A 22,939-nucleotide genomic window follows, 5' to 3' on the forward strand; every position below is an offset into this window, starting at 1 on the left:
CAGGACCTTCCTCCAGGCAGACAGCATCTGTTATCTTGAAGGGTGAATAATTTCATCACTGGTTATCCCTCTTCCACAGGAGAGCCCTTCAAATAGCTGTCTTCATGTGTCACAATCCCCTGCCCCATCTCTACCAAGTTTCTGCTCTGCAGGATAAACATCCCGTTCCTTCAGCCAATCCTTCTCCATCGTGGACTCCAGCCCCTTTCTCCAGTCTGGTAAGCCTCATCTGGATACTCTCCAGCTTATCCTTGTGCTTTCTGACATGTGATGTACCAAACTGAACATCTGTGATCTGGCCAGGGCACCAGCCAGCAGGCCCCACTCCTCCTTATTTCTGGAAACAATGCCTCTGAGTGCGGATGAAGATGACATTGTTTTCTTGGCTTCTATAACACAATGCTGATGCATCATACTGAATCTTCCCTCTCTACATGTACAGTTGATCCCATTTCCTCCTATCTTCTCCAGCAAGTACATCCTCATTCATCCCAGTCTTTTTCTCAATTAATAGGTTCTCCCTATCAACAGGTTCCTTTCCTTGTCTTCAAGTATACCCATCTCCTCTATCCTTAAAAAACCTTCACTGTACACTGCCATCCCCTCCAGCTGTCATCCTATGCTTCTCCTCCATTTCTCAGCCAAATGGCCAGAAAATCTTACTACATTTGCTGCTTCCATTTCTTCTCCTTTCAGTCCTCAATCCTTTGCAGTCTAGTTTCCAATTTTGTCACTCAACTAAAAATGCTTTATCCAAAGTCATCAATGATCTTTTAACGGTCACATCTGGTGGTCTTTTCTCAGTCTTCATCCTTCTGGATCACCGTGTGGCATTTGAGAGTATTCACCATTTTCCCTGCCCAGACACTTTTCCCACTATGTTTTCCTGACACTATGAGAATGGTTTGTTGGCCATTTGGCCATCTGACTCCACTAACTGCCAAGAATATCCAGCCTACGGTGTTCTATTCTGACCCCAAGAAGAGGACAAAAATCCATCACATGCTTTAATAAAATCAGGCAGTCAGCTGGTAAGCATTCATAGTGCCTACTATGTGTCAGGCACTATACTAAGTACTAGGGGTACAAAGAAAGTGTAAAAGTCCTTTGCCTCAAGAATTCACAATTTAGTGGAAGAAACACAACATGCAAACAACTATGTACAAACAAGCTATGGACAGTGATTGCAGACAGTCAATAGAGGTAAGGTACTAGAATCAAGGGGGATTGGGCAAAGTTTCTTGTAGGAGGTGAAATTTTAGCTGGGACTTGCAGGAAGCCAGAGATGCCTGGAGGCAGAAGTGAGAAGGGAGAGAACATTCCAGGCATGGGGGAGAGTCAGCAAAAATGGCCAGAGTTAAGAGATAGACCATCCTCTCTGAGGAATAGCAAAGAGGCCAGGAACTGGATCACACATTATTGGAGGGGGGAATATATAAGGTGTAAAGAAGACTTGGAGGGGTGCAGTGCTAGCTTAGGAAGGTTAATTACAGCATTCAATGATTTATCAGATCAGTAGTCAAAAAAGAAAATCAGGCTTGTCTAACATGATTTCTTAATGAAGGCATGCCGGTTTTTTGTTTGTTTGTTTTTTTTTTGTGGCCATCATTTCTTTTTCTAGATGCTCCTTTAAGAACACCAGAATTCTACCAGAAATTCAAGTTAATTTTACCAGCCTCCATTCTCCTTCACCTTTCGGTGAAGATTGTGCTCATACATTCTCTCCTCTCTGCTGTTCTTTCAGGAGCCTAGGAGGAGGTTCTCCTGAGCTTGGTAACATGAACATTTCCTGGGCAGCTACGTGCTTCATTATTATCTCCCTAGTTATCTTGTGCCTTTGCTGTTTTTGTTCTGCCCTTTCACCTTGTGTGATTCAAGTCACTACTCTAGCTCTGACACTATCCTTGTGACCTTGGGTTAATGAGATGATGCTCATGAAAAATTCAAGACAGAGTCACTCATGTCAAGAGTGCTCCTGTGACCCAAGGGCAAGTCCCTTAACCTCTCTGGACCTCAGTTTTGCCATCTGTGAAATGAGTGGACTAAACCAGATGAGCTCTAATATCCCTTCCAATGCTTAATCCAAGACCTCCATATAGCAACCACTCAAAGCAATGACAGGCTTTCCCTAATTTAAAAAAAAATGCATATAAATGGGGTACTCAAACTCTTAATCTGCTATTCCTCACTTGAGATACTCAACTAGCCCACACTTTGCCCCGAGATAGGAAGATCCTCGATAATGTCCTTTTGACCACCAGAAAAGTGCTATTTGGATGCCTCATTGTGGAGGTGACCCTGGATTCTCAAAGGCTAGGCCAACACAATTCAAACCTTGATAGGTTCTAAAAGAAAGACAGTATGACATCTGCAGTCAAAGGTTTAGTCTGGCCAGGCACAGAGAGAATGATCACCATAATACTGCCATGTATAAAACTGTGCAAACCTTTGGATCCAGTAATACCACTACTAGGTCTGTGAACAAAGAAAAAAGGAAAAAGATCTATATATGCAAAAGTATTTATAATAGCACTTTTTGTGGTGGCAAAGAATTAGAAATTGAGGGGATGGCTATCAACTGAGGAATGGCTGAACAAGCTGCAGTATGTGATTGTGATAGAGTATTTCTGTGCTATAAAAAATAAAAAAGGGGATGGTTTCAGAAAAACTTGGGAAGACTTACATGAATGGATGCAAAGTGAAGTGAGAGAACCAGGAGAATGTTTTATATAGTAATGGCAATATTGTAATGATAATCAACTGTGAAAGACTTAGCCACTCTGTTCAATACAATGATCCAAGACAATTCTAAATGACTCAATGAAAAATGCTATCTGGCTCCAGAGAGAGGCGATGAACTCAGAGTACAGACTGAAGCATAATTTTTTCATTTTCTTTATTTTTCTGGCTTTTTTTTTCCATATGGCTAATACAAAAATGTCTTGGATGCATTTCACACGTATAGCAGATATTACTGCTAACTTTCTCAAACAGTGGAGAAAAGGCTGGTGGAGGGAGAAAATTTGGAACTCAACATAAAATAAATGAATATTTAAAAAGAGATGGCAATCCCATGAAACATATAAATTGCTTTTAGTCTTGAATGGCTCCCTTCCACTGCCGTAAGAGCAGTGGCAGAAAGGGCGAGAGAGGTCATTAAGAATCAGCTTTCAGACTACAAACATTCATTTACCTCTTGGTACTCTCACTGGGCAATCTTTGTCCATCACTCAAGTTTTTAAAATTAGATAGAACAATGTAGTCCATAATAACATTTCCAAGAGATCCATGAAACACTTAGGAAAAAAAAAAAACCACTTTAGTAACCATCTAGTTCCCCATCCTTAATTCTGCAGATAAGCAATCTGACACTGAGACTTGACTAAGGTCACAAAGCCAGTCAGTAATACAGCAGGTCTAGAACCCATTTCTTCTCATTTCCTGGGTCAGTGGTCCTTTCACTGTATCAAACTGCTTGTTCAAAAGCATATAATAAGCACTATATAAATGTACTGATTATTATTATTATTATTAAAAAAACAAATGCATTTCTCAATAAGAGAACAATTGAATTTGAGATCTATAATACTTTATTGAGAGGTAGCGTTGTTACAGTGGCTGCAGAGCCATGTCTGGCTGTGTGACCAGAGGCAAGTCACATTACCACTCAATGTACCACGACTCCCTAGGACGAACAGTTACAGAAATGTCTCAGTGCTGACTCAGTGGCCCCAGATGACAGAATTAATAGCAATGGAAGAGAATTGTAAATAAACAAATTTAGGCTTGTTGTCAGGAAAACCTTTCCAACAACTGAAGCAGTCCAAAAGTGAAGAGTTCTGCCTCAAGATGGCAGGTTCTCCCCTCCCTGGAGGTCTTTAAGCAGAAGTTAGATAACCACTTTTCAACTATGTTCTAATAAGGATTCTTTTTGGGTACAGCTTGGAATGGATGTCACAAGAGGTCCTTTTCAACTCTCAAATTCTTTGATTCTGAAGGAGCTTCTATATCAGTAGTTTTCCACACAAAGTCACAAGTTCTTTATTAATTACTGGCCAGCAATTAATAAGCAAACTTTTCTTTTGAAAAATAGTACTTTATTTTTTCCAATTACACATAAAGACAATTTTCATCATTCATCTTTTGAAAGATTTTGAGTTACAAATTTTTCTCCCTCCCTCTATTCCCCATGATGGCAAGCAGTCTGATATAGGTTATACATGTGCAATCACATAAAACATATTTCCTCATTAGTCATGTCATGAAAGAAGAAACGGAACAAAAGGAAAAAAGCCACACAAAAAAAGAAACCTCAAAAAGTTAAAACAGTGTGCTTCAATTTGCATTCAGGCTCCTTTCTTTCTCTGGATGCAGACAGCATTTTCCATCATAAGTCTTTTGGAATTGTTTGGATCATTGCATTGCTGAGAGGAGCTAAGTCAATCATAGTTGATCATTGCATAATGTTGCTGTTACCGTGTACAATCTTCTCCTGGTACTATAAGCAAACTTTTCTAAATAATTTCAGAAAAAATGTTGGGGGGGGCGGAGCCAAGATGGCAGAGTGAAAGCAGTGACTTAAGCTCTCCCCCAAAACCCCTCCAAATACCTATAAAAAATGGCTCTAAACAAATTCTAAAGCAGCAGAACCCACAAAAAGACAGAGTGAAACAAATTTCCAGCCAAAGACAACCTGGATGGTTGATCAGAAAGATATATCACGCTGGGCAGGGAGAAGAGCACAGTTTGGCGGGCAGGCCACAGCAAACCTGGAGCAGGCCTCAGAGAGCTGAATCGTAGGCAGCTGGGGCGGTTTCCAGACTTCTCAACCCACAAATGCCAAAGGCAACTTAGAAGGTCAGGAGGAAAGCTCTGTGACTGCAGTGAGAGAGAGAAGCTAAGTCTCAGCTGCAAGTCCCGATTGTGGCCTGGGGCAGCGGCTGCCTCCTGAGCTTCAGGCCCACAGACTGAGGGGGAATTGAGTGGCTGATCAGAGGGGGATTGCAGGGATCTCTCTGCTGCTGCAGGATTCTCTTGCTTTGCCCGTGCGTGGATCTGGGTCACAGTTCTGGGTGGTGGTCCTGGGGTGAGGAGGAGCGCTGGTGTGGTGGAACTTATCGTGGCTGTGGAGAGGAAACCCTCCTCACAGTTACAAGCAGAAAAGAGTACTCATAGACCAGAGCACAGGCCAGGAAAGGAGTAAACACCTCACCCTTGATCACAACAACTTGGAAGAACTGAAAATTTACAGGTCCCTAGAAGTATCTCTGAAAACAGCTGTACAAAACCCCTGAAGCTTGGGACAGTACATTCTCCATGCTGGAAGCAGACTCCTACCTTAACAAAGAGTTTATAACTCAAGTAATTGACCGAGATCATAAGCAAGCAGCGCAAAAAGAGTCAGACTATATTATCTTACTTTGGTGACAAAGAAGATCAAAACATACAACCAGAAGAAGACAACAAAGCCAAAATTCCTACATCCAAAGCCTCCAAGAAAAATATGAACTGGTCCCAGGTCATGGAAGAGCTCAAAAAGGATTTTGAGAAGCAAGTAAGAGAAGTAGAGGAAAAACTGAGAGTGATGCTAAAGGAGACCCAAAAAAAATACTGAAGAAAATAACACCTTAAAAAATAGCCTAACCGAAATGGCAAAAGGGGTCCAAAAAGCCAATGAGGAGAAGAATGCCCTAAAAAGCAAAATTGGTTAAATGGAAAAGGAAGTCCAAAAGCTTACTGAAGAAAGTACTTCCTTAAAAACTAGAATGGAGAAATTGGAAGCTAGTGACAATTTAAGAAATCAAGGCACTGTAACACTAATCAAAAGGAATGAAAAAATAGAAGAGAATGTGAAATATCTCATTGGAAAAACAACTGATCTGGAAAATAGGTCCAGGAGAGAGAACTTAAAAATTATTAGACTGTCTGAAAGCCATGATCAAGAAAAGAGCCTCGACATCATCTTTCAAGAAATGATCCAGGAAAACTGTCCTGATATTTTAGAACCAGAGGTAAAACAGAAATTGAAAGAATCCACTGATCACCTCCTGAAAGAGATCCCCAAAGGAAAACTCCTAGGAATGTTGTAGCCAAATTCCAGAATTCCCAGGTCAATGAGATGATATTGCAAGCAGCCAGAAGGAAACAATTCAAGTACTGTGGAAACACAATCAGGATAATACAAGATTTAGCAGCTTCTACATTAAGGGTCTGGAGGGCATGGAGTATGATATTCCGGAGGGCAAAGGAGACGAGACTACAACCTAGAATCACCTACCCAGCAAAACTGAGTATAATCCTTCAGGGTAAAAAATGGTCATTCAATGAAATAGGGGACTTTCAAGCATTCCTGTGGAAAAGACCAGAGCTGAATAGAAAATTTGACCTTCAAATACAAGACTCAAGTGAAACATGGAAGAGGTAAACAGGAAAGAGAAATCATAAGAGACTTATTAAGGTTGAACTGTTTACATTCCTGCAGGGAAAGATGGTATTTGTAACACATGAGTCCTTTATCAGTATTAGGGTAGTGGGAGGGAAAAAAATTATATGTATGTATAGATAGATAGAAGGCACAGCGTGAGTTGAAGATGAAGGGGTGATATCTGGAAAATAAAATTAAGGGGTGAGAGAGGATTATATTGGGAGAAGCAGAAAGGGAGAAGTAGAATGAGGTAAAATATCTCACATGAAACAGACAAGAAAAGGTTTTTACAGTGGAGGAGAAATGGGGGAAGCTGAGAGGGAATGAGTGAATCTTACTCTCATAGGATTTGGCTTAAGGAGGGAATAACATACACAATGGGGTATGGAAATCTATCTTACCCTACAGGAAAATAAAGGGGGAAGGGGAAAGGAGAGCAGGGGGTCGATAGAGGGGAGGGCAGGTTGGGGGAGGGGGAATAATCAAAAGCAAACACTTCTGAGGAGGGACAGAGTCAAAAGATAGAATAGAATAAATGGGGGGTAGGATAGGATGAAGGGAAATATACTTAGTTTTCCACAGCATGTCTACTATGGAAGTGTTGTGCATGACTACATATCTATAACCTGTATCAAGATGCTTGCCTTTTCAATGAGGGTGGGTGGGGAGAGGGGAAGGAAGAAAATTTGTAACCCAAAGTTTTAAAAACACATGTTAAAAAAAAATGAAAAAAAAAAGAAAGAAAAAATGTTCAGGTATGAAAATTGTAGGCAAAATTGAGCTAGGTTTAATGTGGCCTGTTTCTATAATTGATAGTTTAACAATACTTCAAGTATCCATTATTACTATCTACAACCAAACCCTTTACACCTCAGTAGATAGTCTTCAAATGCTGCTGTGTTTAAAAATTTCATTAACTAAAAGCTAACATTCTGGTAATAAGCTTCTCCAGATTTAGCCAGGGTGGTCGTCAGAAGACAGGCATGTAGTCTTTGTTAGGCCTCATGCTTAAAGTTCTTCTATGTGGGAGGAGAGTTTGAGCTCTGCTGGTATTACAGAGTTATATATAGCTACCTCCTCACCAGCAAAGGCATCTGAACAGGACTTTAATAGAGAACATAATTAATATTAACAAAATATTAGAATTTCATGTGTCATTTTTATTCTAGTCTAGATTGTCCATGAAATTCTTTAGTAGTTTGATTTAGAAACTCTAAAAGAAACTACCATCTTCTGAGCCAAAATCAAATTTATTTATTCATTTAAAAAATTATAATGGGGTTTCTTGACATATAATATCTATGCACAGACATCATTATTAAGGAATCAAGCTTCTTTTTTTTTTTTTTAAGTGAGGCAGTCAGGGTTAAGTGACTTGCCCAAGGTCACACAGCTAGTACGCGTCAAGTGTTTGGTCTGAGGCCGGATTTGAACTCAGGTACTCCTGACTTTAGGGTCGGTGCTCTATCCACTGCACCATCTAGCTGCCCCAAGGAATCAGGATTCTTTATTTTGGTTTTTTAATCAGACGGATGTTGAGGTCATCTTGTTCAGGGGTATCAAACTCAAGCAGAAAGAGGGACCACTAGGGTGTCCCTAAACCCAGCTGCATATTGACTTAGAAAACCATAAATTAACACCTATGTTCTACTGCATTTTTATTTATTTTGCTAAAAATTTCTCAATTACACCTTAATCTGGTTGGAGGGAGAGTTGTGGGTCTCACATTTGACACTTTTGACCTAGTCTGCCCCCATCTTAAGGCAGGGTTGCTTCAAGAAGGATGCTAGGAATCTATTTTAAACTTTTTTTTTAATTAAAAAGATGCTCAGAAAAGGCAATTCTAGACCCTTCTTTTCATAACACTATTCATAAGTCCTCAGTCATGATATTATTTTAGTTCACAGGTTCAGAAGTGGCATACTACACATAGCATTACTACAAATGCCTTGCTACGGGAGTATTGAAATAATTTTTTATTTTGATTTAATGACTTTTGTTAATGACAACAGCCATTTTTGTGCAGTAATGTTTTCTACCTATATTTATAGTTCTCTACCAGTTTTGTCTATTTTCTCTAGCTAACATTCCCAATTTCTGACTCCTTTCATCACAGGCTTCACTTTCTAAATTCTAATTATTCTTAGTGGTTCTTTCAAAATTTCTCCAAGTTCTTCACATCTGTCAAACTGTATATCCTTGAACAGGACACAAACATGTTTAGAGGCCAATTACAGTGAAACAAGTGAATGAATGAATATCCTTGAGTCAAAATGCATAGGAACCTATTTCTACAGCCAAAAAAATCGATCTTTTTAGAACTAATTCTGATATATGTATGCGTCCTTTAAGCCACAATAAACAACTTTAACTTTGCTCTATGCAAGTATGTTAGAAGGTATTAAATCATACACATATATACACATTGGCTAAAACTTGACCTTTGATTTCATTCACTACTCATATCTATGAGAGAAGACAATGTATTAACACAAATTTAGTAGTGCTTTTGCTGTACTGTAAATGGTAGTTATATAACAGGCACACACTCATCAACTGTCTCAATGACTCACTGGAAAATCATTGAAAAGATAATACATTATGAAAAATTGCCTTGTGAGCATTAGTGCTCCAATCTTGGAGTTGACATCCCTTAATAGCTAAACGAAGGAAGATTTCTTACTAAGTGAGATCATCAATAAAGCTTCAAACATGTCCTCCTTCCATCTGGCTATCAGGAGCCTCTGGGCCTGTGTTCCCCGGAAAACTGGCAATAGGAAATTTGCCTCCAATTTTTTTCCTTTATTACATCAATGATGCCTTTAAGACATTCACTCCCAGGGACCCAAGAAGCTTCACATAGAATTGCCTCTGGTCACATTTTCCCATAGGTCAATCACAGTGGGTTTTTAAAAAAAAAAGATCCAAGAAGCCAGGACTCCAGAGGCTCTAACCTCACTTCTATTTCCCAGCAAACTTCCAATGCCACAGGCAAAAAGGCAGCAACAGCAGCTCCAGTACAATTTAAGACCCTGGAGATCAGGGACCTTTTGTTTTCCTATTAGCATCTCTAGTGCCCAGCAAGAGCAGTTAAAGTGAGGTTTTAAGTGCTTCCACACCCAACAACAGCCCCAGCCCTAGGCCACAGATCCTGGCCGGAAGAAGAGGCTACAGGATAATGCAGAAGTGTCCTGAGGGCAGGCGCTGTTTTCTGGGTGGTTTTTTTTTTTTTTTTTTGGTCTTCTCCAATTCCTTAGTACAGACCGGGGAATCCACTAAACCCAGATGCATAATGACTTACAGAACCACATATTGATATCTATGCTCTATTGTATTTGTATTATTTTAAAGACTTCCCAATTACATTTTACTCAGGTTGGGGTTGTCTAACATGGGCTTCAGGTATACATGCTGCTTGCAGAGACTGCTACCAGTAACAGCGGCCTCCAGGCACAGAGGACCGGCTTCTCCCAGAGCATCCTTAGTCCCGAGGGATCTCCTCCACCCTTGTATCCCTTCATATTGGAGAGGATCCGTGGGCAGCCAGAGCTGGGGGCAGACCCGGGGGCACGCAAAGCTGGAGGAGAGCTCGGGGACGCGGAGGTTGGGGCTGGGGGCTCCTAGGGAAGCGCCTGGCGGGGGGTGGTCTAAGATGCCCGGGCTGGGGGGACGGAAGGTGGAGGAGGGGGGCTCCCAAGGGAAGCGCCTGGCTCGGGGTGGGGATCCCGGGGGCGCGCACAGCTGGGGGTGGTCTAAGATGTCTAGAGCGAGGGGAGCCCCGGGGCCGCGCCTGGCGGCGGGTGGGTGGGAGTGGTCCGAGATGGCCAGAGCCGGGGGGAGCCTCGGGGGCGCGCACAGCGGGAGGTGGTCTAGGGAGCCGGGAGCCAAGGGAAGGCCAAGAGGCGCGAAGGGCGGGGCACCTGGGGGCGCGCATGGCTGGAGTGGTCCGGGGCGCCCGGGGCTGGGGGAAGGCCCGGGTGAGCATAGAGGTGGGGCGGCCCTGGGGAAGCGCTGGGCCGGGATCCCCAGACCCGCGTGCCCTCGGGCGAGGCGGGGGAAAGGATAGAGACGCGCCGCCCTCCCCTCACACCTGTCAGCCCAGCCTGTCCCGCCCCGCGCGGCCCCGCCCAGCCCTCTGGGGCCCCCAGCCCCGCATCCCCTTCCGTGCCGACCCCGAGGCAAGCCCTCGCTCGGGCGGCGCCGCCGCCTCCATCATCCCCCTACCTCAAACACCACTTCTTCGTCAAACTCCGGTGTCATCCTTCTCCGCCATGCCACCCGCCCCGGCACGATGGGAAATGAAGTCCGTCAGCCCGGGGGGGCGGGACTTGCGGGCCCCGAGCCTGGCGCCGGAGCGGCGCCGAACTACAACTCCCAGCGTGCCTCGCGGCTCGCTCTCCCTCTCTTCCGGACAGCCGAGGGGCGGGGGCGGGGGCGGGGGGGGCAAACGAATGATTGAAATCCTGAGATTCCCCTGGGCGGGACGTTTAGCTGTTATCGCTGCCGCCCTTAGGGGGCGCTGAGAGGGCCGGGATTCGTAGTTGTTTTTTTTCTCTTTTCCTTTTTTTTTTCTGGAGCGCGTGCCGGGGGAGCGCGCTCGCTCTTCGGAACGCCTCCGTCGGAGCCCGGCCAGCTGGAGCCCGCACGCGCCGGGGTAGGGGGCGGGAGGGAGGAACGCGCTAGCGCTCTGAGAATCTTCTCCCGGAGCTCGTTCGGGGAGGCGCTCGAGCCTTCGCAACCTTCCCCGGGAGCTCGGCTCGGGGGCGCTCGCGTGCTCCTTGCCCCTCGGCCGGCCAGGCGGCTGGCTCGGCGGCTAGCGTCGGGAGAGCCCCGGGAGCCGGCGGCTGCTTTTGTACCGGCGCTGCCGGACGTGATGCGGCGGCCGCGGACCCTGATCCCTGAACCCCCCAAACTGGAGACAATGCATTAAAGAGGATTAAAAAAAGGGGCGCTGGAAAGAGCAAGAGAGAAGGGACAGAGCCCGCATGGGAGGAATCATGAATTCCAGCGCCGGTAAGTGCCTGGGGGTTGCGCTCGTCCCTCCGGAAAGTTTGTAACGAGCAGCGCTCCAGCTGCGTCCTGCGGGCACTCGGGGACTTGGGAAGCCTTGAGTTTCCTGCCCCTTCCCTCTCCCCAGAGCAGCCCGTGCAGCCACCGAGAGGACATCTGCAAGTACTGAACTGACCACTGCCAGACAGAGTACAATGGTCTTCCTCCCCAGGCGAGGCTGTTTGCCACCTCCGGGCATCTCCTGCGTCCTGTCTGTAAAGGTTTGGGGAAGGGTGGTGGTGGTGGGGTCCTCCGTGGCCCCGGGGATTAGCCCCAGTTCACTCAGAACTCTTGGGGACCGGAGTAGGGGCTCCCCTTTGAAGTGGGGACCGCTTTACCCCACTGTGAGCAACCACCCCCCTAGCCAGAAACCGAGTTATTATAGGGGAGGACTGTGCGAGGCGATACGGGCGGCTCACTGCTTGCCTAGGCTGGAGTCTTGGGAAACTCGGGGACAGACCAGAAACTCTTTATCTGCAGAGGAGACTTTGTTTCAGAGCCGTTGTTTTCTTTCCACACCCTGTTTAACCTGGAATACTTGGCTCTAGGGGCCGGGTCAATATTTGTAGCTTTTTAACCAAGTATTTCGCCTTTCTTATTAGTATCCCTCCGAATTCCTCCCAGTTAAAATAATGCAATCGTTTTGGCTCCTATAGCGGGACCTTGCATTAAAGGGATTGTAGTGTCTCCTTTTTGTCCCCCCCCCCCCCGCCCCATGTTAACTTTTTAATGACTAATTTCCTTATATACTTAAACACTTCATTTGCAGGTACGTGGTCCGCCGCTAATGATACAGGCAAAAGTTGCTGTTAGTTTTCATTAATCTTGGGCATTTTTAAAAAGGATTTCTAGAAATGAGCACAAAGGAGACCTGCAACTTAATTAGAAAATTGGGATTTTTTAAAAGTTAATTTTTCAATCTCAGTTTTGATCATATACTTTACCCTATCCAAAAAAAAAGTTTTCATGCTCTGCTGAAGATAAGCTTTCAGTTTAGCGATAAAAGAGCATTTTCCAAGTGCCTTCAATTCAGCAGACATCTCTGCAGCCCCTTACTCTATGCAAAGATTTTCAAAGTCTTCATTTCTAAAGTCAACCCTCAAGAATCAGGTGAAAAGTTTCTCAGATCTTCTAGGCTTTTGTTTAAAATCGCGAAATTTGAAACCATCACACAATCCTGTTGATTTTCCTGATGTGTGTTATCTCAGAAGTAGAGACACTTTTGAATTTAGCACTGCCAGATATAATCAGATTGTCTAGAAGAAATCTGAGTTTAGACAGGAGCTTTCTTTTTTAATTAGCTTGCATGAAAAGTCGAGTTTTAACATTGTTGAGTGTGTCGGTTATTCCTGTGTATCTCAGACATTTCCTCTTTGATACTTTATAAAATAGCTATTGGGGCCATAGAATGTATGTAGATATCCTCTTACTGACTCTTGCCTTATTGAGGACTTAGCTTTTTCCATCATCTAGGTTGTCATTAAACCTTAGGTCATTAAAAAATTACTGCACCAGTAAAAATAATTTAAAACCATAATGATTGGGAATCAAGAGATGTCCAACCCTTTTTGGTCCTTTTTCAGTCATGCCAAATTGTAAAATATTAACGTTTTTACATTTTCATTTAGGCAAGGCAACATCAAATACACAGCAGACACGGAATTTAAACCTTAAAGATATAAAAGCTCATTTTATATGACATTCTCGTTAATAGTTGTTTGGTTGAATCCCACTGAAAGATTACTGGTTTTTTGTGTGTTTGTGTATGTTTTAATGTTATCAGCTTCATAAACAGAAAATCCACAAGCATTTTTGTGGTGTTGAAAACAGGAAGGCTTCCTGTGTTTAACTTAGTTATTACTCAGTTGTTTTGTATGGTGATACAGAGAAGCTTTGAGATTTCTTTTTGTTCAGCCCATCTGTTGGGTCAGGAGGCTTCCTTCATTGTGCTGGAAGGAGGAACATGGAAGAGGACTAGTCATTCCTCCCCCTGCCCCCAGTCATTTCTATAGAATGGTTGATATATTGTGTTGATCAGCTGCTTTGTGGTGTATTTTAGAGTAGCAACAAAATTAGTTAAAACTTTTAAAAAGGTATTTCCCATATGGACAAATGAGTGGTTCACCTAGATCTGTTTATAAGTATTGTTAGGAAAGGGGATTGTTTTATTTTGGTAAGAAAAATACACAGAAGCCCAGTACTATGGTAGGTAGTTGTGATGTGTTTACCAATGGGCTGAGAGACTTTTTGACCTGGATTTAGAATAATGTTTAGTGATGCATTTTAAAAAAATGCAATGTATTAAAAGCAAAAGATCATCCGTGATACTGTACATGGGAGCAATTCTGTTTTATTGTTTTCTGCATGTATTTATTTATTTATTTATTTATTCATTACTGTTTGCTAGGAGCACCTGGGTTCAAAGCAATAGTAAGGGAGCTCACAAGGAGACACTGTCTCACTCATCAAGGTATATATAGTTGGGGCTTATTACATACTTGTTGATGGATTGCTTAGATCTCTGCCTCAGAGCTTTATTAACTGTGTGGTTGTAGGCCAGAAACATTGGCAAGTCATCCTTCTGTCTAACTAAAATCACGAAACAGTTGGACACCGAGTCACTAACATTACCAATGTGTAGAAGCCCACCCGGCCACCTGCAGAGCCACTCTGTCCAGATGCTGACTAGTCAGTTTGTACTATTTACTTATATATTTCTGGTGTTCTTAGCTTGTTGAGCAGCTGTATAAATAAAAGGTTTGTAGCATCTCTTTCAGAAGATGCCATAGAACTGAATCCAGAATTTGAGGTCCCCGGGTCTGGCTGGCGTCCAGACACTGATGAACAGTTATTTCATGTGTTTTGGACTTGAGAGCATGCACACCATACTGTTGATGTTGTCCTTTGAGCGATATTGCTCAGGGTTGGGAATTCAAAGACTCCCTCCCCGTGACTCTCTGGGTTTAAGCACTGGGGAGGAAAGCCCTGGAAATTCTGCTAACCCAGTTACTATTGGAGTCTAGCATGGTTATAAAAAAAAAAAAGCCTATTTTTAAATTATGAAGCGATAACCCAGTGCTATTAAAGGTAATATTCCCTGCCAACTTTTCAAAATATTCTACTTTAGAGATGCAATTTGTTTCACCTCCATTCACCCTTACCAAGGTGTCATTTTTGTGGTTTAGTTGTTTTCAGTCATGTCTAACTCTCCATGACCCCGTGTGGGTTTTTTTTGGCAGAGATACTAGAGTGGTTTGCCATTTTGTTCTCTAGCTCATTTTTATAGAATAGGAAACTGAGACAAACAGGGTTAAGTGACTTGCCCAGAGTCACATAGCTAGTAAGTGAGGCCAGATTTCAACTCAGGTCTTCCTGACACCAGGCCTGGTGCTCTATCCACTATGGCACCACTTAGCTGCCCCCTATGAACACATATTTGGGCCTCCCTCTAATCTGTCTCTTCTATAATACAAATATAAAATGAAAACATCACTGCCCTGCCCCTGTAGAGCTTACATTTTAATGGTGGACACAACATGTATACATAAATGAATATACATACATATGTGTGTATACATGAACCATATATGTTTAGTATAAAGAAATACATTGTTGAATATATGCAAAATGAACACGAAGGAGTTTCATCCTTTGTACCTTTTGGATTGGATTACTCCTTTGGCCAGAAGCCTTAGTATAAATTCTCCTGGCCCTGGGATTCATTCTATCTCCAATTTATCTTTCCAGCTTTCTTTCATGTGATTCCCTTTCACAAACTCTGTGTGCCACTGAAACTTTGTGTCCTCTGCATTTATGCCGTCTCACTGACTGATCAGAGTCTTCATTCACGCTCTCCTCCTTGACCAGATTGATGCTTTGTCCTAGGAGGCACTTAGTTCAATGCTTGTGAAATTGGGTGCCTTAAACAGTTGGGACTGATCTACTTTTCCAAACTCATTGCACTCTGTGGTCCAGCCAGACTGGCCTTCCTGTTGCTTCTCATGTGGTGCTCTGCCTTCCCTCTCTTTATCTTTGTGCTGGCCATCCCCTCCCCCTTCCTGTAACAGTACCTGGCTCATCATCTGTCCTGGATAGATACTTGTTGAATGAATGAATGAGACACATCCTCTTAGGACGCCGTGTTTCCTTCAAGACATCTTTCTACGTGATACCTTTCCTAATCTCCCTAAGTGCTAGTGCCTTCCGCTCCTGTCAGGCATTTATCATCTGTTCTGTATCATTTCAGCGTATTTATTTTTATATATGTTTTATTTAAATTTACGTATGTCCATATTGTGTCTTTGGATAGATTTGAAGCTCCCTAAGGGGTCCCCCCCCATTATATTCTTGGTGCCTTATCACTTAACTTTTCTCCCTATTCTTTTAAAGATCCAAGTCAGGGGCCACCTGCTCCATGAAGCCCTCGGTGAAGTGTTTTCTTTGTCTTCCGGTTTGTCCTAGCCCTTTGCACTGTCTCATCGTTCCTCTAACCTCCTTGTTCTTTATGGACCCGTCCCTCCTTCCCTCTCGTCCTCTTAAACCAGGAGCTCTAGGCTGGGATCATATTTATTTTTACATTCCTGCTACCTGGCACAGTGTATGTCCTTAGCTTTTAATATTTGTTTGTTGAATTGAATTGAACATGACTTTGTCTTTCAGATTTCCTTTATCTTTGACAAGGGGTGAGTAGGAGGGGGAAAGGGACCTAAGGCTTTCGGTCCATGGCTGAAAGTATCTTGACAAAAGAATCCCCTGAGTTGATTTGGAAAAGATTTGATTCTTAGCTTGAGAGCCAGAAAGATCTTACAGGCCATCTGGTCTAATCCCCTGCTTTTAGAGCTGAGGAAACTGAAGCCAAGTCAGAGTCGAATAGGAAGTAAGCATCACAGGTAGGTTTTGATTCCAGGGGCTTTGACTCCAGGCAAATGGTTTTTCAGCTTTACCCATTGCCTCCCCTAGCTTTCCTGACTTTATATGATGAATATCAGTAATACTTTATATATCCATATATACAATAAATACGCATACACATGCACACATGCACGCACACATACACATGTGCATGTATACACGAGCATATACACATGCATATGCACACACGTGCGCACACGTGTATACATGCACATACAGACATGAATTCATACACGCACATATGCACATGTACACGGTCACACACGTGCATACACGTGCATATGCGCACGCATGCACATGTGCGTTTAGATAGACGTGTTTCGATATACATGTGTGCGCAATATATGCATACACACGTGTCCACATGCAACACACGGGTGCATATATACCAGTGTGTATATGTACATACATGTATGCATGTATTTATACACACATATACACATGTACGAGTATGGATACATATATGTACATGTACATATACCACACACGTGTACATACATATTCATGTTATTATTTTAATTGTGTATTTATTTAATATTTGTACAATTATATTTACATATTTATTTTATATTATATACATTTTCAAAGCTGACTTTGGAAGCTCTTATGAAATTATTTTACAAATATTTAATTGCTTCCCTTTCATTTGGTAAAGCAACTAGATTGAGTGATATATCATCTAGTATTTGGCTACTTTTCTTAAGCACGTGGATTCTTGGTTGATGTGACAAAGAAAAGGACATACTCTTCCTCTTCTTGTTTCTTTAAATAGCTAAGTGCAGTAGATAAGAGCTCTGGCCTGGAGTCTGGAAGAACTGAATTTAAATATGGCGTAGGACATTTACGAACTGTGAGACCCTGGGCAAGTCACCTAACATCTGCCTGCCTCAGTTTCCTCAAGTGTAAAATAGGAGTCATAATAGCACCTACCTCATAGGGTTGTTGGGGCAGATAGGTGGCACAGTGGATAGAGTGCTGAACCTGGACTCAGGTAGACCTGAGTTCAAATCCAGTCTTAGATACTTGCTAGCTGTGTGACCCTAGACAAGTCACTTAACTCTGTTTACCTCAGTTTCCTCATCTGTAAAATAAGCTAGAGAAGGAAATGGCAAACCACTTCAGTATCTCTGCCAAGAAAACCCCAAATGGGGTCAAGAAGAGTTGGACATGACTGAAAAACACTGAGCAACATAGAATTGTTGTAAGGATTAAGTGAGATAATATTTGTAAAGTACTTAGACACACATTAGACACTTCATAAACACTTGTCCCTTTTCCCCTTCCACTAAATCCTACGGCCAAGCAGCCTTTGATCTTAGATTTGCTGAATGTAATGGGGAACCCCTGATGTGAGAAATCTCTTGACTAACATGTCTATTGTTTGGTCTCCAAGTTCAACGGGAGATACGTGGGAATACTTGCGGGGGGTCAAATGGTTAATAATTGTCAAATGCGGTGTTTGAACATTCATTTTTTTTCACTTTCAACTCAACATTCACTACTTACAGAGTATAATAACTAATATTTCTTTTCTCAAAAAGGAAATCACCAAGTAAAGGTCTCTGGAACAGGCTGGAAATGTTATTTTTAACAGGTAGCAGTAGGGGCAGCCAGGTGGCGCAGTGGATAGAGAACCAGCTCTGGAGTCAAGAGGACCTGAGTTCAAATTTGACTTCAGATACATGATACTCACTAGCTGTGTGACTCTGGGCAAGTCACTTAACCCCAATTGCCTCACCCAAAAATAAATAAATAAATGTTAAAAAAAAAAAAACAACAGGTAGCAGTCATGGACTTTTTTTTTTTTTTGGCTAGGCAATGGGGTTAAATGACTTGCCCAGGGTCACATAGCTAGTAAGTGTCAAGTGTCTGAGGCCGACGTTGAACTCAGGTCTTCCTGACTCCAGGCCCCATGATCTATCCACCCTGCCACCTACTGGTCATATACTTTCTAACTCTGTGACCTTGTACCGGTCACTTGATCTGTATGGATAAAATGAGTGGATTGGACTGAATCACCTCTAAGGTTATATCTCTAGATCTGTGATCCTGACGTCCTGGAAGGAAGGATGCTGGATCTGTTTATCTGCCTCAGAAGAGGCAGCAAAATGGTGCCATCGATAAAGTGCTGTACTTGGAGTCAGGAAGAGCAGAGTTTACACTGGCCAGCTTAATTCTAGTGCTTCCCTTCTGTTGATTATTTCTTCTTTACTCCATATATAGCTTGTTTGTGCCAAGTTGTTTGCATATTGCCTTTCCTGTTAGATTGTGAGCTCCTTGATGGTAGAGACTATCTTTTGCCTCTCTTTGTATCCCTGGTGCTTAGCATAGTGCCTGGCACGTAGTAGGTGCTTAATAAATGTTTTTTGACCAACCTACTGACTTCCCCTCTCTCAGCCTTAGTTTCTTCATCTGTAAAATGGGAATTGTAGCAGAGTTGTGGGGACACATGAGAATTAATGTCTGTAAAGTGCTCTGTGAACCTTGAAAGCACTGTGAAAATTGTGAGCTATTGTTTTTATTAAAATTTTCTTTCTTTCTTTCTTTCTTTATTTCTAGAAACTAAGAAGCCACCCCTGGCTCCCAAGCCCAAGTTTTTGGTAGGAAATAAACCTGCACCGCCTCCCATTGCACCCAAACCGGATGTTGTGGTTTCTAATGTCCTCCTTTCAACAAAGACCTCAAAACCCGCCATTGCCCCCAAGCCAAAAGTCCCAAAGGGCTCACCGGTTCCTGACAGCAGGCTGTCCCCATCCAGGAAAAGCATTGTTGTCCTGGAGGAACATAAGCAGGAATCATTAGAACACTCGGACAAGCTTACATGTCGGAATGGAGATGACAAGAGATCTCCTTATATCCTACCAGTGTGTCCATCAAATACTGAATGTATCCATAACTGTGGGAGTGGAGACAATTCGTGTGTTAAACACATTGTTTTAGAGCATCTCGAAACACTTGAAAACTTAGAAAACATCAACATTGGGGACCCCCTGTCAGTTCCGAAAGCTCAGAAAAAGTGTGATGCTCATAGCGAAAAAGTGGAAAATAGGAACCGAGCAGGTTTAAAAGCTAGCCTTCAGGAAGACAAACTGAAAGATGCTTTTTTTACACCCACTGGGTCCTCCCCTGCAGCTTCCCCTTTAAAGCACGGACCTACCAACAGTCTGGAAATGGACGGGAGCCGTGATGCCAATGGGGACTTCAATGTCGATATTGCAGCTTTATCACAATCTCTCTCTGGTTTTGATGAAGTCCCACAGAACCATAACTACCACGTAAAGTTTCCTGGGGATGGTATCCAGATCCTTGAGACCAGTCAGGATTGTCCAGAAATCAGCATTAACGGTGTTTGCTCATCTGACCAGGAAGCCGGGGAAAATGATGGTGAGAGCGGTGTTCAGTTTCGAGAAGGAGAGAGTCAGCAATCAGAAGCTGAGGACGACAGTCCCTCAGGAAAGCCCTCAGCACCATGTAGCAAAAGTCTTCCGACCCCGAAGCCCAGAATGCTCCGGGCTGCTCGTCTGATGCGGCAAGCGTATATAGATGCTCCGAGTGAAAGCCACGAAGAGCTAGGTGATTCACAGATGGACTCTTCTCCTCCTGTTGAACACCATGTCAAAAAATTAAATACAATCACTCTTCTGGGGACCGGCGTTTTGTGTGACCACGAACCTGATGAAAAAGAAGAACGAGGAAGCAAGAGTGAATTGACTTCAGACTCTGGGAACAGAAAATGCACAAATCTAATAGCTCCTGAAAGCCAAGTTGTAGCCATTTGCCAGAACGCTGTGTCTCCCCAAACTTCTCACACGGTCGAAAGAGTCGAAGATTGTCCACCTGCAGATTTTAGCTTCCATCCAGAAGGTAACACAGTAGCTGATGCTAACGTGTCATCCCACGAGGACAGAAGGGCCAGTTTTATAAAATGCAATATGCAGTCGATGAGTTTGCCGACACAATTGAAGCTGACTTACAACCAACATTTGCCTGCCCCCAATTCCTTGCATGGCTCTCTTTTTAAAACTGACAAAGAGGCTACTATCAGTGATGAAAATCCCATAAAAATTGCCCCCAAAAAACCTCAAAGGCACAGCTTGCCAGCTGCTGGACGTCTTAAAAAAGCCGCCTCTGAGGAACTCTTAGAAAATAGTTCCTACCCTTGTGATGAAGAGAGGAGCTCAGAGGGGATACTGGACAAATCTTGTCTTAGGCATTTGGCCGGCAAAGAGCATGGTATGTCTTCTTCATTTGACATGCCAAAACTTATCAAAACTTCAGAAAAGCCAGTATGGAAATTACCTCATCCTATTCTGCCCTTTCCAGGGAATCCAGAATCTTTTAAGTCTGCCAACTTGTCTTCCAACGGTGAGTCCTTCCCTTCTCTCACCAAACCTAGAGCCAAGTCATTGTCAGCTGTGGACATGGACAGATGCAATAAACCTTGTAAAGACCCTCAGAAGAAAAATTCCTTGAAGAAGTTGCTTAACATGAAATTGTCCATCTGTTTTATGAAGAGTGACTTTCAGAGGTTTTTGTCAAAGGGTAGCCAGGTTGGAGAGACGGCTCCCGGTCGTCCTTCCAGTAGGGAAAGCAGGGGAATTGATAACAGTCAGCAGGTAGATGAAAAGAGGGGTAAACCAGTTAAGGCATATTCTGCAGAAACACACAGCCCAGCCTCCCACAAGAAGAGGAGGATGTATCAGAGTCAGGTAGACTTTCCTAATGGTCCCAAGGCTGAATCTTTGGATGACCAGATGCTCTCCAGGGAAACACCATCAACTCCTTTTAATTCTGGAGTAAGTAACAGTGCCCCAGAGTATGAAAACATATGTCGCTACGAGGAAACCCCAGAATACGAAAATTTGCCATTTACCTTGGCTACACGTAGGACTCCAGATTCTGAGTGGCAAAATCCGAACACCGTGCAAGACAGTGATGCAAATGTATATGAGATGGAAGATCCATATGTAACCTCCAGTAGCCAGCTCCAGGAAGCACTGGGACCTCTGCATTCCAGGTAAAAAAAAAATTGACGTTCAATTTAACTGTTATTATTATTGTCCTGGTCATTTTGTTTTGTCTTTGTGCTAAATCGATCTTGGATATAAATGGTCCAGGGACAGTGTATTATCCTATTTATATTTGTTGTTTGGTGAGCTGTTACAAAGGTGGATAAAATGATTTTTGCAATTGCATGTAAGTAGGAAGGGGGAAGGGAATAAGCATTTATATAGCACCTACTAAGTGCTTTTACAAATATTATCTCATTAGATCCTCCCAACACTTCTGTGAGGTAAATGCTGTTATCTCCATTTGGAAACTGAGATAAACGAGGTTAAGTGACTTGCCCGGGGTCACACAGTTAGTAATGTGTTCAGAGGCAATATCTGAACTCAGGTCTTCTTGACTCCAAAGCTTGTGTGTTAAAACAACATGGCATTTGTGAGAGTTTAGGATTTTAGGCTTTTGTTTGGGGAGAGGACAGAGGACAGGAACTGTAATTTCATAGTGAAGAAATTCCCCCTATCAAAGCATATCAGCACCTTCTCTGTAACTGAGTTGCCAGGCCTTCCCCGACTCCAAGTCCATTCCCCCATGGCTCACCTCTCATTGTCATAACTGACTTTATTGTTGTTCATGTCTGAGATGCAACGTGAGTGTTAGAGATGCAAGGGGAGGGACCCTGTAAGTTCAAGGTGCCTTCCATGTACAACATGATTCAGTAAGTTGGGGCTTTGTGATTTGGTGGGTGCATCACCACAGCAGAGCGTAAACCATTTATGACTATAGAATCAGAGATTTAGACCCACTAAATGCCCTCTCAAAGGCTATCAGGTTCAACCCCCTCATCTTACTGATGAAAAATCAGTCGCCAAAGAAGGTAAATGTTTTCCTTAGGGCCACACGGCTCTTCAAGTGTCTGAAGTGGGATCTGAACCCACGTGTTCTTGGCTCCAATTCCAGCTCTCTGTCCACTACACAGAAATAGCCAAAATGTGAGCCACTCCTGGGGACAGCCTGAACCAGATTAAAATGTAAATGGGAAATATTTTTTAAAAAATTTTAATTTATTTTTTTATTAATTTATTTTGATTTATCAACAATCACTTCCATAAGCTTTTGACTTTTAAATTTTTCTCCCCCTCCCCCCTTACCCCTCCAGACAGCGTACAATCTGATATAGGCTATATATATGTACATTCCTACTAAACATATTTTCACATTAGTGATGTTGTAAAGAAGAATTAGAACCAATAGGAGGAACCACCAGAAAGAGGAAACAAAACAAAACAGAAGAAAAAAAAAGCAAATAGTATGCTTTGATCTGCATTCAAACTCCACAGTTCTTTCTTTGGATGTGGTTAGCGTTTTCCATCATGAGACCTTTGGAAACGTCTTAGATCCTTGCATTGCTGAGAAGGCCTAAGTCTATTAACATTAGTCCTTGCACACCGTGGCTGTTACTGTGTACAAAATATTTAAAAATTTAAAAAATTCAATAAAACACAATTTTAACATGTAGTTTTCTAAATCACCATGTAGCCTGCTGGGATC

At 42.8% G+C, this 22,939-nt stretch overlaps 2 protein-coding genes across 3 annotated transcripts in view; one reads left to right on the forward strand and one right to left on the reverse strand.

The window, feature by feature from the left end:
* VEZT (vezatin, adherens junctions transmembrane protein) overlaps positions 1–10,711 on the reverse strand; it is an 88,706-nt gene extending 77,995 nt beyond the window's left edge. For both annotated transcript variants that reach the window (XM_027855823.1, XM_027855822.1), the window contains exon 1: positions 10,649–10,711. In XM_027855823.1, the coding sequence (XP_027711624.1) occupies positions 10,649–10,684 (36 nt within the window). In that variant the 5' untranslated portion in view covers positions 10,685–10,711. The remainder of the gene's footprint in view (positions 1–10,648) is intronic.
* Positions 10,712–11,262: 551 nt separating this feature from the next.
* Positions 11,263–22,939, forward strand: part of FGD6 (FYVE, RhoGEF and PH domain containing 6) — a 162,411-nt gene continuing 150,734 nt past the window's right edge. Inside the window, exons 1-2 of the mRNA XM_027855866.1 lie at positions 11,263–11,437; positions 18,944–21,401. Of these exons, the coding sequence (XP_027711667.1) occupies positions 11,410–11,437; positions 18,944–21,401 (2,486 nt within the window). The 5' untranslated portion in view covers positions 11,263–11,409. The remainder of the gene's footprint in view (positions 11,438–18,943; positions 21,402–22,939) is intronic.

This window comes from Vombatus ursinus, unplaced genomic scaffold (assembly GCF_900497805.2).
Source record: "Vombatus ursinus unplaced genomic scaffold, bare-nosed wombat genome assembly UNPS02011334.1, whole genome shotgun sequence".
NCBI classification, from domain to species: domain Eukaryota; kingdom Metazoa; phylum Chordata; class Mammalia; order Diprotodontia; family Vombatidae; genus Vombatus; species Vombatus ursinus.